Consider the following 13,637-nt stretch of genomic DNA (forward strand, 5'->3'; position numbering starts at 1 on the left):
CCCCAAAATTATTGTAAAATGAAATATAAATTATTAATTCATTAAATTCTATGACTTTTCATCTGCAGTGAATAGTTTCTTTGCAATTTTTCTTTTAAACTGTCCCTTAAGATTTTTATGCTCTATTGGTTGGTTGGATTTTGCTTTTATGAGAGAGGGTCCTATGTAGCATGGGCATTCTTCAAACTTTCTATTTAGCTAAAAATGGCCTTGAGTTCGTTATCCCCCACCTCCACCTCTGAGTGCTGAGATTATGGGTCTGCAGCACCGCCACTGACTTTCCATGTTGTGTGAGAGCATTGTCTCACACTCAAAATAATTGTCGTTTTATTGGTTCCTCTGGGTTGTAGGAATTTTAGCTTCTTGAAGGTAATCAATTTTCAGATATTTGTCCAATACAAACCACAAAAATAATCCATAAGCAGGCCTTACTAAGAGTAAATTTGATGCTGAAAGTGGACTCATATCTGATAATACAAATTGCTTATCATTTTCTGATGGAAAAATAAACTGATCACAATAACTTACTCTTTTTACTTATTATTAGTATTCTAGCAAGGTATTGTGGCTTGAAAAGTATTCAGAGATATAGATCTGGATCTCCCTAATGAGACATGAAAAATTATAAAAATTACATGTATCTTAGAGTCATTTCTCTTGCCATAACAAAATACTCTAACAAAAGCAAATTAAAAGAAAAATGGTCAACTTAGCTCACAATTACAGGTTACAGCCCAGCACTGTAGAGATTTCAAGATGTTAGGAGATTGAAAGAACAGGCCACATTCTATCTATAGTTAGCAGTGAGCAACAGGTGTGTACATGCTGGCCAGTGCTCAGACTGCTCTCTCCATAGCGTCCAAGGCCCAGTCCAAGAAATGACGCTGCCCACACTCAGGATAGTTCTTCCACCTCAATTAAAATAATCAAGGCAACTCCCACAAAAGTTTACAAGTCAACCTGCTAAGGAAATCCCTGGGACTCTATCCTAGTTGACTCTAGATTTTGGTAAGTTGAATTAAAATTAACCATCACATATAATAATAATTAGATAAATAGCATTGTGTGATTTGCTCTAAAAACATTGTAAAAAGAAAAGTGGGCATATGAAAGTGAATAGAGGCTCATCAAATATTGTTTTTCTGAAAATATCTGAATTTGCTTTTATCCATTTAGGATTAATTATAAACTTCTTAGTTACTTTTAAGTAATTTTCAAAAATTATTTTATTATATGTAATATATAATATATAACCTAATGTATATATTATATGTGCCACAATTAAATTATTTTTAGAACAATTGGATATATAAACTCTATTGAAGTTAATTGAAGATTCTTAGATTAATATACATTCTACTATATTAAAATGTTTCTGAATTCAACATTTTATTTAAGATATACTTAATGGAGTTAATATCTCTAGTACCTTTTTATGCATTTGCTTTTTGTTTGTTGTGATGCTAGAGAAAAATTAATAATCTAGGCAGGCATCTACCATTGAGTCTTTATTTTATTTTTCTAAATGGAAATACATAAATTTGGAAGAATGTAGTTATTTTACATCTTTAGATGGTACTTATGAAATCTTCAATTATAAAATTAATATATTCTAAAGAAATAAGTTACAATTTTCTTAGTTTTCCTTTTATAAACAGGTTAATCATTATTTGTGGTGACTTAACTCTACTATCAGTTTGACTGGATATGGTGTTACCTAGGAAACATCATTAGGCTATTTCCAGAGAGGTTGAATTAAGGAGGAAAAACCTACTTCGAATATGGAAGGTGCTGTTCTATAGTCTAGAGTCCAGAATGAATAAAAATGAAAGGGGGGAAAACTGCTTCAGTACTATGGCTCATTTCCCTGCTTCCTAACTACAGTATGACGTGACCAGTTGCCTCTATGTCTCCCTGCTCTGATGGCATGCGTGCCCTCTTAAGCCACAAACAAACCAAATCATCCACCCTTAAGTTACTTGGTAAGAAATACATAGTATTGGTACTGGGAAGTGGGGTTGTTGGCCTGACAAACCTATGTGGTTTTATGGTTTATCGGCCTTTGAAACTGGTTTATGTGAAGAACATGTGAAAATTTTGAGCTATGCACTGAAGAATTCCTAGAATGTTACCAAGCTTCATCAGATGTTCTAGTGTAAGTGTAGAACAAAGGGAGGACAAAGAAAACATGCTCACATGGTTTTGGACTGCTGGGAACTGGACTAGAGGCCTTTAATGTTGCATTCTGCTAAAAACATCTGACTTCCTCCTGTGTGAGTCTTGAGAACTCCAGTGGGGCTAGATAATGACAGTGGTCTTATTTGTTTGGCTGAAGACTTCAAAATAGCATAGCATTCAGACTTTGTTGTGATTACTACTGACTCCTTTCAGGTTTGCAGTGGGAGAAAGCTGCATGTGGGGTGAAAAATTGGGAAAATGTAAAATTTGGTGAGGAAGGGAGCAGGATTGCATATAAAGTTTCAGACAAAGTCAACATGGAAAACAAGCAACACCAATTCCTGAAAAGATTTGTGCAATGAAAAAGCAGCCTCACACAATTTACTGAGACTATAGGAACAATGTCCTGAAAGTTATCTTTAACTGGCAAAAAATACAAATTAATTGAAGGGAGAGAGTCTGAATCCAGAGGGGGCATCTAAAGGGGCTGGCTCCTTTCAAAACCAACCACCTGCAGGAGGATTTATTCAGGTTTGGACACCAAGGCACACAGAAGCACTACAGCTATGCTAGAGGTGTAGGTGGTTTGTCAAGATGGCAGCAGAATTTGGCAGTGTTAATCACATGGTGCTGACTTTTAGTGATGCAAAATCAAAGACTTATGGTTTCATGTTGGCTTGCACTGAAGTTCCAGAAAGCCTCTAAAGCCAAGCACAGTAGTATAGTGTAGGATAGGGTTGACTTCCCTCCAAGAAGTACCTGAAAGGCCATTGATAAAGTCTTGAAGGTAAAATCTAAGGTGCCTTGGAGAAGCTAGGATCTTGGAACTTCCATGATCTTGAAATGTCAGTAGGCTAAGGAAAGCTGAAGTCACAGCAACCAGAGTTAGCTCAAGAGAGACGATGTATTCTTCAGTCGGCACCAGGGAAGTGAAACAGTCCAAATCCAATAGAGCCCACAAGATTCCACTGTTCTTCCCAGATGGTGGGAACAGAGCTACAGTATTTGGTGATTGACCTGTTGGGTTTTGGTTTGGTTTTGGCCTCATCTTCCCTTGCCATGTACCCATTCTTTCTGTCCAGAATAAACATATTTCTCTTGAGGCGTTATGTTTCAGACATGTTTAGCTTATCTTTTTTATTTTATAGGGCCTCAGAATTAAGAGATTCCCTTGAAACTCAGAATAAATCTTTACTTAAGTTCTTTCTTCAGCTAGTTTTGACAGCAACAAGTATAGCCACTACTTTATTATAAATAGCAACATTCTATCTTGAACATACATATTTCTGTAATTTTTCCTATAATGTAAAACTCCAAATAATCCCCAAGATCCTAATGTAAAGGTACATCTCCTTAAAGTGTAATTTAAAACTTGTTTATAATAATAATTTTAAACCATTTGTAGTAAGTCTAAATTGTTCATTAATGAATCATTTAGTAAATACAGAGGGCAAATATCCAGTTACCTACAATAGGAGAGTAAAATATTCAGGGATGAGAGTCAAGACCACAGGATACAACAGCTCAGTCATAGATTATTTCCAGTGAATTCTCATAAGTTTTGAGATGAAAATCCATGGTATTAAGCTCCAATTGAAGATTTAAACACCATATTTGAGAGTCTTAGATTTAGGGGTCAAAGGCTAACATGTAATTATATAGCAGGTGGCAATGTGGAGAATGTCAAGTCAGGCTACAAGTAGAATCTCAAAAAGACACACTTTGCAATTCAGAGGTCAAGAGGTACACCAAAGACAAAGAAGAGTCAAGGAGTTTAGCCTCTGCAACTCAAAATTCCAGAATAGGCAAGTAGGTTTAGGAATAGCAGCAATCACTTATGTACTTAAACAGTAAAAACGCTTTCTGATCTTATCCTCATGATGTGTGGCGATGTTAAGCTTGACAATAAAAGTTTCAAGGTTGGTTTTTTGGTTCATAGGGTTGTGCATGCTGTGAAACTTGATAGAGAATGTTAGGGTACCTTTAAATTTCAAGTATGTTTTAATAATAATGTTTATCTATACACATGTGTGGAATGTATGTGAAATATTAATAGATATACATGAAATTATATATATATATATATATATATATATATATATATATATATATATATGAAGAGATGTGCCTACAATTATAGAAATTCTTCTTGGATACTGTATTATTTTTATATTGAATACTTTGTGTCCATTGATGATTTGCTTCTTATAATTCAATGACAGAAAACAAACATTTTGTAACTAAATAAGTAAAGTCATCTATCATCTGGTGACCACTTTTTTCTTCCTCCTTTTTTGGGAGCCTAATGCTGTTTTGAGAATCAAAATGCAGTTACTATGTAGCTTTCCTGAAGATGCAATTAGCCCTCATCACTGTTGATGGGCAAATGAGAAATGTGAGTGTAGATTCTGGAGTAAGCTAATCCCTTCTGAGAATGAAGTGTTTTGAGTGCCAAGTTCTGTCATCAGAAACTCACAGGCAATTAACACTGGGATACTATTCTAACAGAATGAGAAGATGTGGACCTATTTTCTCCTTTGTGTTTACCTTGGCCAGCTTTGTCCTCAATGCTCACTGGATTGCTTTACAGCAATGGAATGATTCGTATGGTTTTTTTTTTTTTTAATAGAAAAACCTCTTTGCAAAGGAGGTACTCCATCAGGAGGCTCTTCTGCAGTTTGTCCATTTTCAATCCAGGCAGTAAATTTACAAGGTTCTGTATCTAATGTGAACCACAAGTGAAGTTGTGTTAAAATCAAGTTTCTAGTGTAAGTGCTGTTGCCTTTCAGCTCCTCAGTCCTCACCCAACACAGACACCCCACTTTAATTTACAGTCCAATGAACTCATTAATAGCAATTACTTTTTCACTTTCCAAGTTCTTATCATATTTTTGCCAAATATAGTCATATTTTCCAGCTAAGGCATAATATTACAAGAAAAAATGAACTTGAGACACATGTTTCAGCACAGATGTCCTCAGGAGACATTGGACTGGGAGATATAGTCAGTTACATAGAGGATGATTCTCCTGGGAGACCTCAAGTTCACTGAGACAGAAGGTTCAATGAAGGTTCCCTGGGACTGAGGGGAGAGCAGTTTGGGGGTTTATTGATTAGTGAGTAGAGAGTTTCAGCTTGTGGGGATGAAAATGTTGCGTAGGTGGGTGGTGATGATGATATTGCCACAATGTGGAAGGAGTTAAGAGTACTGAATTATGCCTTAAGGGTATAATTTTACTTATATATTGTAAGAAGTAAAAGAAGAAGGGGGTATTAGACAAGGTAGAATATTTTAGGCTATGTTCCAATTTCCCAAGTTTTAGATTTTTTTCTAGTTTTTGTGTTTACCATAATTGAAACTTAATAGTATAAACAGAAAAAATGCTAACCTTCTATATTCCAAGCCTAATGTAGCACCACCAGCAAATCAGCAAATTTGGATTTTGATTATCCTTAATACTTAGTCTTTTTTTTTTAATTTCATATATGGATACGATGTATATTGGTCATATTCCTCTCTAATTCTCCTATTTTCCCAATACCCCCTCCAAACTTTGTGTTCTTTTTCTTCATAACTCATGAAGTCCTATTTGTGATGCCCATTTGTGTACACGTGTGAGGTCATCCACTGGGGCAAGGCTAACCTACCAATGGTCACCATGACCCCCCCCCCAAAGTAATTCTCTCTCCTTTTGTATCTATCCACTGGCAAAGGTCTGCAACTAGAGTAGATACGCAACTAGACATAGGGCATCAGGAACTGCTCTGCTTTCCAGGTGGTGTTTTTAGTTCTATTAATTTTTTGTAACAACAGCTGCTATAAGTATAATAGCCATGTCAATACCCAGAGGCCAGCGTATCTTGGCATCCCATCCTATCCTTTGGCTCTTATATTCTTTCATTCACTCTTCCAATGTGTCTCCTGATACAAATGTTCTATCTATGGCACCTCACAGTCACTTATTTTCAGCATTATGAGTGTTTTTGAGTCTTTATATTAAGCACTACCTTCTGTGAAGTGGAGCTTCTCTGACCAAGGTTGAGAATACCACAAATCTATGAATATAAATATATTCAGAAGAGAGTTTGGTAACATAATCATTTATCAAAATCACATCAATAGGTTCTCTCCTAGGGCCTATGACTTCCCTATAGGTTTTGATCTTCTTTTCAGTACCAGGCATGAATTCCCTCCTGTGAAGAAGGTGTCCAATCCAAGCAAGGGGATGGTTAGTTACGGTTCTGCCACTATTAACCAATGGTGACATCTTGTCTGATAGTCCCATATTATAGCATTCATTGTCCAGCAAAGGGTAAGACTGTTTGTTAATGTCATTTTTATCTCCTCCAGGATCCTACATAGAATTTTCAAGCACAGGCAAAGCTATCCAGCAGGGATAGTGTTTCTTGATCAGTTCGACATTGATTTCTCTATGTCCTGAGAACAAAGTGTGAGGTGTCTTCAACAATGGGGTTCTACCATGTAGTTCTTGAGGACAAGTAGGAGAAATGGCAATGGCATGTCTTCATTTAGTGCTTCCAGGGGCTCTGTGATCAATAATTTGTTGGAAAGTCACCTGTAGAGGAAATGATCAATTGAGTGATGAAGCACCCAACATGATGGGAAAACTTTACCAACCATACCTCTCTGACAGATGATTAGTGTTTATAATATTAAAAAAAAATCAAACTACCCAATTAAAAACTGGGCCATGGATCTGAATGGAAAATTGCCAAAAAGAAATACAAATTATTATTAAACACCTTTTAAAATATTCAACACCCTTAGTTATCTGGGAAATTGAGATTAAAAAATGGCTTAATGTGCCATCTCATTCCAGACAGAGTGACCATCATCAGTAATATAAGTAGCAATACATGCTGTCATGGATGTGGTGAAAAGAAACCCTTTTCCACTGCTGAAGGGAATGTAAAATAGTCCAGTAACTTTGGCAATGAGTTTGGAAGTTTCTCAAAATAGATGGAACTAGAAGTGCAGTTATGACCCAGATATACCATGTTGGGTCTCTACCAAAAAGACTTTATATCCTACTACAGAGATCATCACACTTCTATATTTACTGCCATTCTATTCACAATATTTTCAAAATAGAATCAGCTTAGGTATCCATCAAGTGGTGAATGGATTGAGAAAACGTAGCACGTATATACAATGGAATAATACTTGTAAAGAAAACTGAAATCATGCAATTTGTAAATAAACTATTGGAACTGAAAAAAACTACACTGAGTCAAGGTCCCAAAAGACAGGTCATTAATATTCTATCTGATATATAGATTTTAGCTTCCAATCTTGCGTTTTCTGTGGTTAGCCTGAAGTATACGTGATACTCAGGGAACTAGTAATGGACCAGAGAGGTTATGCATTTAAGGAGTGGGATAGATTATATGTAAGGTGGCAGTAGAAAGAAACAATACTGGATTCAAATAGGTTTAAAAAGGTAGTGGAGTGATGGGCATTGGGAAATATGTGGAGAGTAGATTTAACCAAAATGAAGTGTGCATGATAAAGCTATAGGGGAGCACATAAGGAACCATAATCTTATAATCAAGTACAAAACATAATAAGAAGGAATACTGTAACACATGTGTGATAGGAAGTAATGAAGGGTGGGGATAGTAGGAGCTAAAGGTTTAATTGTGTGAGACAAGGGTTTGTGGAAATGTGAAATATGAGAATGAGTTAACCAAACTAAAGATGTCTGCAGAAACTTCATGAAGCCTTGATAGTTTGTAAGCTACTTAAAACATAATTTTAAAAAAGTAAAGGAGTTTGACATGGCTATCCTACATTGGCACAAATATTACTCCAAGAAGACAGGTTATTAAGTGAAAGTCTCAGTGGCGGGCGGGCACAGCTTACTTATGTGCATCTAAGAAAGTCAAGCATAGCAAATTCATAAGACAAAAAAAAAAAAGCATAAACTCAAGGTGACTGAATTTTTTATCCTCCAGTAACACTGTGCTTTTACTCACAGCTTTAACATCTGCTGTCAGTGTAGAAAAAGGACAGACTTGGTTCATTTCGTTTATGAAAGACAAAAGAATGTAGGGATAGGGAACAACTCACAAAATATCAAAAGGAATTGGGGTTGTGTGTCCCAAGTGTGTCTGCTTCTCCACATTATTGACCAAGGTGGCATACTGAGGAAAGAATAACTGTATCTTCAAACTGGAAGAGAGCAGACCAAGACATTCTTCTCACAATCCGTAGAGCTGGTCACCCAGGGCTGGATGTGAGGGGCCTCACTGTAGAACATGGCCTTGAGAAGGACCAGATGTTCCTTCTCAAAGGCTTAAATTGCATTAGATCAATCACACCCACCCTGTTCTTGACTAGAAACTATGAGATGTCCAAGAATGATCAACTTGAATTACTTGTGAGTCCGGAGAGTCGGTTTTCTTCAGTAAATTTGACTTATAACATCAAGAAATTATTATTTTTTATGTTGTATAATGAGGAAATTTATGGTTAGAACATCAAGTAATTGTTAATTGTTTATGTTGTACAATGAGTAAATTTATGATTATGTGAGTGAGTTCTTTTTACTAAAAAATCTCGTAAGCTTATGCTGCACCTGCCCATCAGTAGTGCCTATCTACACTTTGTAATAAACATCCTTTGCTAGGTGATGAGAACAATGGCATTTGTAAAGAAGCTGTGGTGGCTGTCTTTTGATGGTCAAATTCAGCATATTTAGAATCATCTAGGAGAAATAATTATGCCGCTATCTTCGGAGGCATTTCCAGAGAGGTTTAACTGAGTGGGGAGGATTCATCCTAAATGCAGCACCGTCCCATAAAATGCAGTTCCAAGCAGAATAAAATAATTCAAAGGAGAAACAAAGAGACTAAAAGGAGCCTCACCATTCAGATCTCTACTTTTTTAGCAGAGAATACAGTGTGACAAGCTGCCTAAAGTTTGACTGCATTACTTTCCTGCTATGATGAGCTATTCCTCTTCTTAAATTAGGGACCAAAGTTATTTATTCTTCCTCAAAGTTGCTTTCTGTCATGTGTCCAGTCACAGTGATGGAAAATATTAAACATAGATCTTGGAACTTAATTACCTTTGGAGTCAGATTGATATGGAGTGCCGTAGTGCAAGAACTTTTGCTGAAGCACTATCCCTGTTCTGCTGTCTGTTTGCTTACATTGTATCATTTTTTATAAATCACCACTAGTAATTTATCAAAGAAAGAATTGTGAATAAAAAAATAGAAATATAATTAAGTTTGGTATTACTTCCCCAAAGTTGGTATTTCTATTGGTATCTGTTTCTGAATCAATGGCCCCTGTTTTTTATAGTTTTGCACTGATATATTTATCGATATTCTGAGATCGTACTGGTCAACCTACTTCCTCCTGCATAGCTTCTTGTTTTACCATGAAATGATCAGCTTTGAGCTCTTCATTTAAATATGACTGTGTTCTTATTTAATGTTACCAGAAAAAAGAGAGTATTGGTTAAAACTCTGGGCTTCACTTGCATGGGTCTGAAGGAATAAATTCTGAGCCTGACGTTTGAGCTTTTCAGACTGATGGACACTTGTTCTAAATGTTCTATATGTTCCAGTTCTACTGGGATATCTCTCGTTGTCACAATACCATAGATCTTCTTATTATCAACCATATATATATATATATATGATGTTTATTACTTTGAGTTATAAAAAATTGTATGAAAGTCCACTGACATATTGGGGTTTGTAATTTTGAGTTACTATAGAAACTCTGCTAATCAATTTTAGTTAAAACATGAAATTATACCAGGTTTTATGGGAACAAAGTTGGTAATTTAATATGTAGTAGTTTGAATAACTTGAATGGGAAATAGCTTCATGGTAGGAGGAAGACAAAGCATATTAATCTTTCAAATAAAGAATTGTGGTCTGAAGATTAAATTACCATACTGAACACAATAGTATTAGCTTGCTGAACTATGAGAAAAAATGAACAAAATTGGACTGTAGCAGAGTGAACCATATTCAGTTTTTTTGAGATCAGATACAGTTTCAAAATAATTATATTATCTCTTAAATTATATTAATGTTAGCTTGAATATTATTGATTTCATAATTTTTATGGACATTTGTTTTAATAGTTGGAAAGTATTTCTTTTTCAAGAATTAAAATCTAATTGTTATATTTATTTAAGGTAAAGTGTAATACAATTATTAACATCTGTCATGGAAGTTAGAAAATTTTATTAAAAAAGTACCTACTATTCTCATTTGCACATCAAAAACTCACTGTCTTTCACTGTTGTAAGAGATAAATGGAACATCTTATGCAACACAAACCTATTCCTTTTGCTTCCTCAAAACTCATTTTCCAATTATTTTAATTATCTGATTCTTAAAATTCAAAAACAATATAAAAATAGAATCAGACGTAGAATAAGATATGCTCTTGAAATATGAATACCCTTCTCCAGATTAAGCTATATCTTCGACTGTACAAGTAATGCTTACTCCCTGCCATACTTAACCACAGAAGTTCATACATCAGCCAATTGCCCAGAGAGATGGCTCCCTCTTGCTCTTACTATAGTCCTTCTTTCACCAAAGACAGGAAGTGTGGGAGTTTTACCAGGCTCAGAAGATGTTTCCTGAACTCACACTCACAAAACTCAGTGCACTACCAAACACAGTTCAGAGCTTGTGGACTGCTTCTAAACAGGCAACAAATAGAGGAGCCTGTGAGGAAGGCATTGAGTACTTAAACATTAAACAAGGTCCCCACCTAACTAAGGTCAGGGATCATTGGTGAAAAGGGGAGAGAAGGGTTGCATGAGTTGCATGATCAGGGAGTTTGCTGTGAGATTATATCTCTTAGTGATATCAAAAGCTATACCCTTTACAGTCTCACCAATATGACTGCCAAAACACAAGCTGAACAAGAAGAACAACAGTAGACATGCTAAAGTGGGCAGGGGAAAGACTACAAGGCCTCAACCCTTCAAGAAACTACAGGCATTTAGGAATACTGAAAGTGGGAGAAATGATCTTTCTTAGAGAAGGACGTACCAAGTGTTTGTCAAATACCAAATGTTCATCCTTGAAAACTTATATAGAAGTCAAAATATACACAATAAGCATGTTATATTTACGACTATGTATGCATATACCTATATGCATGTAATAACAATTAATAGAAAAAGAGGTCACAAAATTGAAAGAAAGAAAGGTGGGGTAAATAGAAGGGCTTGTGGGGAGGAAAGGGAAGGGAAAATGGTGTAATTATATTAAACTCAAAGATAAAAGGAAGAAAAGTTAATGCCAATTGATTCTAGGAATTGTAAAAGTTAATAGTCTTGAGAAGTTACAGGCCTTCTAAGATGGCTCAGCAGGTAATGGTGTTTATCACCAAGCCTAATGGTCTGTGTTCAATACCTTGAATCAATATGGTAGAAGGAGAGAACTGATTACCGAGGGCTGTCCTCGAAACACACAGATATACACACATACACATGAGTGCACATGACCACACACTTATATATGCATGCATACACACACAATAAACACTGTTTTTAGAAATAATAGAAATTATAAAAATAAAGCAAATAATTACTTTTTATCGGGTTCCTATCAATAATAAGAAGACAAAAGCACATTTTTGTATATTCCAAGTGGTACTTTATTTTTCTTCTGTAATTTTTTTTATATTAAAAGCAGCTTTTATGAGAAATTTGTATACAGAGATATTAACATAATTTTAATTCACAAAATTGTATAGAATTAATCATTTTTTATTTTTTAGTCATGTAAAATGCCCTCAGAAGTGGGTTGTATATAATTTATGCTATTATAACTTCAATGTTTGAGAATAATCAGATTAGTTATTCTTAACAATATTCTTTTCTTTTTATAGAATAAGACAATTAAAAGAACGTTAGATTGTAACGGAGTCCTTCCTGGCTTCGGAAAATGGAACCACTACTGGACAAGTATCCCCAGGAATCTCAAGGACACTCTTGTCAGTTATTAAAGATACTGGCGTGTTAGAGCTGACACAATCCATCATTGATATTGAGTTGTTTTCTTCCTTTTAGTTTTATTTATTTATTTATTTTAAAATTTCACTTTAGTTATAAGCATACATAACATAAAACTATCATCTATCTATTGGGATAACTAAATTGGTTTTATATTTTCATAGGTTTATCTTTCTGAGATACTATATCATGAAAGAAGATAAGTGGCATCTTCCATAGTAATGATTTTAAAGGGTTCCAAATTATTTTTATTAAGAAAAAATTTTCCCTCTTCCCTCTTCCTGTCCCCCTCAATTCTCCCCCTCCCAACCCATCCCCATTCCCTCCTACAAGTAGGTAAGACCTCCCATGGGGAGGTACATTTAGTAGAGGCAGGTCCAAGTCCCTCCCCCTGCTTCAAGGCTGTGCAAGGTGTCCAAATTTTTAAGTAAAATAGTTTCCTACATGTAAACCCTGAATAGAGATGTTTAAATAAAACACCATGTTTTTTTCTATTATATCACATAAAAAACAAAACACAAAAACATTTGCCTATGAAACACTGCAGTTTTTATTTAAAATCCTAGAATTACCAACAAAGCACAAAATATTCACTCTGAAATAGAGATACTGTGTGTATATACTGAAAATTTATACCCAATATACTTGCATGAAATATTTTTATTGAGTCATACAATTCTAAGATACCTAAATAGAGTATATTTGTACACCTCTTTAATTGCTTTCTTACCATATATATATATATACTATATATGTACATATATATATATATATATACATTATGTATAATGGATCCTTCTAAATTCTATAATGTTTACTACAGAAAACCATATAATATGTCCCATTGGTTGAGCATTTTAGATTTAAAATTATTCTTCTAGTGCCATGGTGTATGTTTAACAGTAATTGTTAATTCATGTACTATGTGAAAATTTTTAATATAGATAGAAATAATTATGGTGAAAGATGAATAATTAAGTACAGATACAAAAATTTATTTGTGTCCTCATTCCTACTTAGAAGCAGGGAATTACCTCAATATCAGCTCAGTCTGAATAAGGTTTTTTTTGTTTGTTTGTTTGTTCTTTTGTTTGTTTGTTTTTCGAGACAGGGTTTCTCTGTGTAGTCCTGCATCTCGCTTGCTCTGTAGACCAGGCTGGCCTCAAAGTCATTGAGATCCACCTGGCTCTGCCTCCCGAGTGCTGGGATTAAAAGCATGCACCACCATCACCTGGCTCAGTTGAATTAGTTTTAAAAACAAATTTGTCTTTATATGAAACTCAGACTTCTAAAGCACTATTTTGTTTATTATTATAAACATTCAAACGTAAAAACATTTTCAGATTCAATGTTTTCTTTGTGTGTTTTTAGTTTTTTTTTTTTTTTTTTTAGCATTTGGTATCAAGTTTATATTGACTTTGAATTCACTTTGTAGCACAGT

General features: G+C 34.9%; 1 protein-coding gene across 1 annotated transcript in view; it reads left to right on the forward strand.

The window, feature by feature from the left end:
- Positions 1 to 12,221, forward strand: part of Cnbd1 (cyclic nucleotide binding domain containing 1) — a 357,869-nt gene extending 345,648 nt beyond the window's left edge. The window contains exon 13 of the mRNA XM_037202380.1: positions 12,073 to 12,221. Within this exon, the coding sequence (XP_037058275.1) occupies positions 12,073 to 12,189 (117 nt within the window). The 3' untranslated portion in view covers positions 12,190 to 12,221. The remainder of the gene's footprint in view (positions 1 to 12,072) is intronic.
- Positions 12,222 to 13,637: the final 1,416 nt, after the last annotated feature.

The sequence above is a fragment of the Peromyscus leucopus genome, chromosome 2, assembly GCF_004664715.2.
Source record: "Peromyscus leucopus breed LL Stock chromosome 2, UCI_PerLeu_2.1, whole genome shotgun sequence".
NCBI classification, from domain to species: domain Eukaryota; kingdom Metazoa; phylum Chordata; class Mammalia; order Rodentia; family Cricetidae; genus Peromyscus; species Peromyscus leucopus.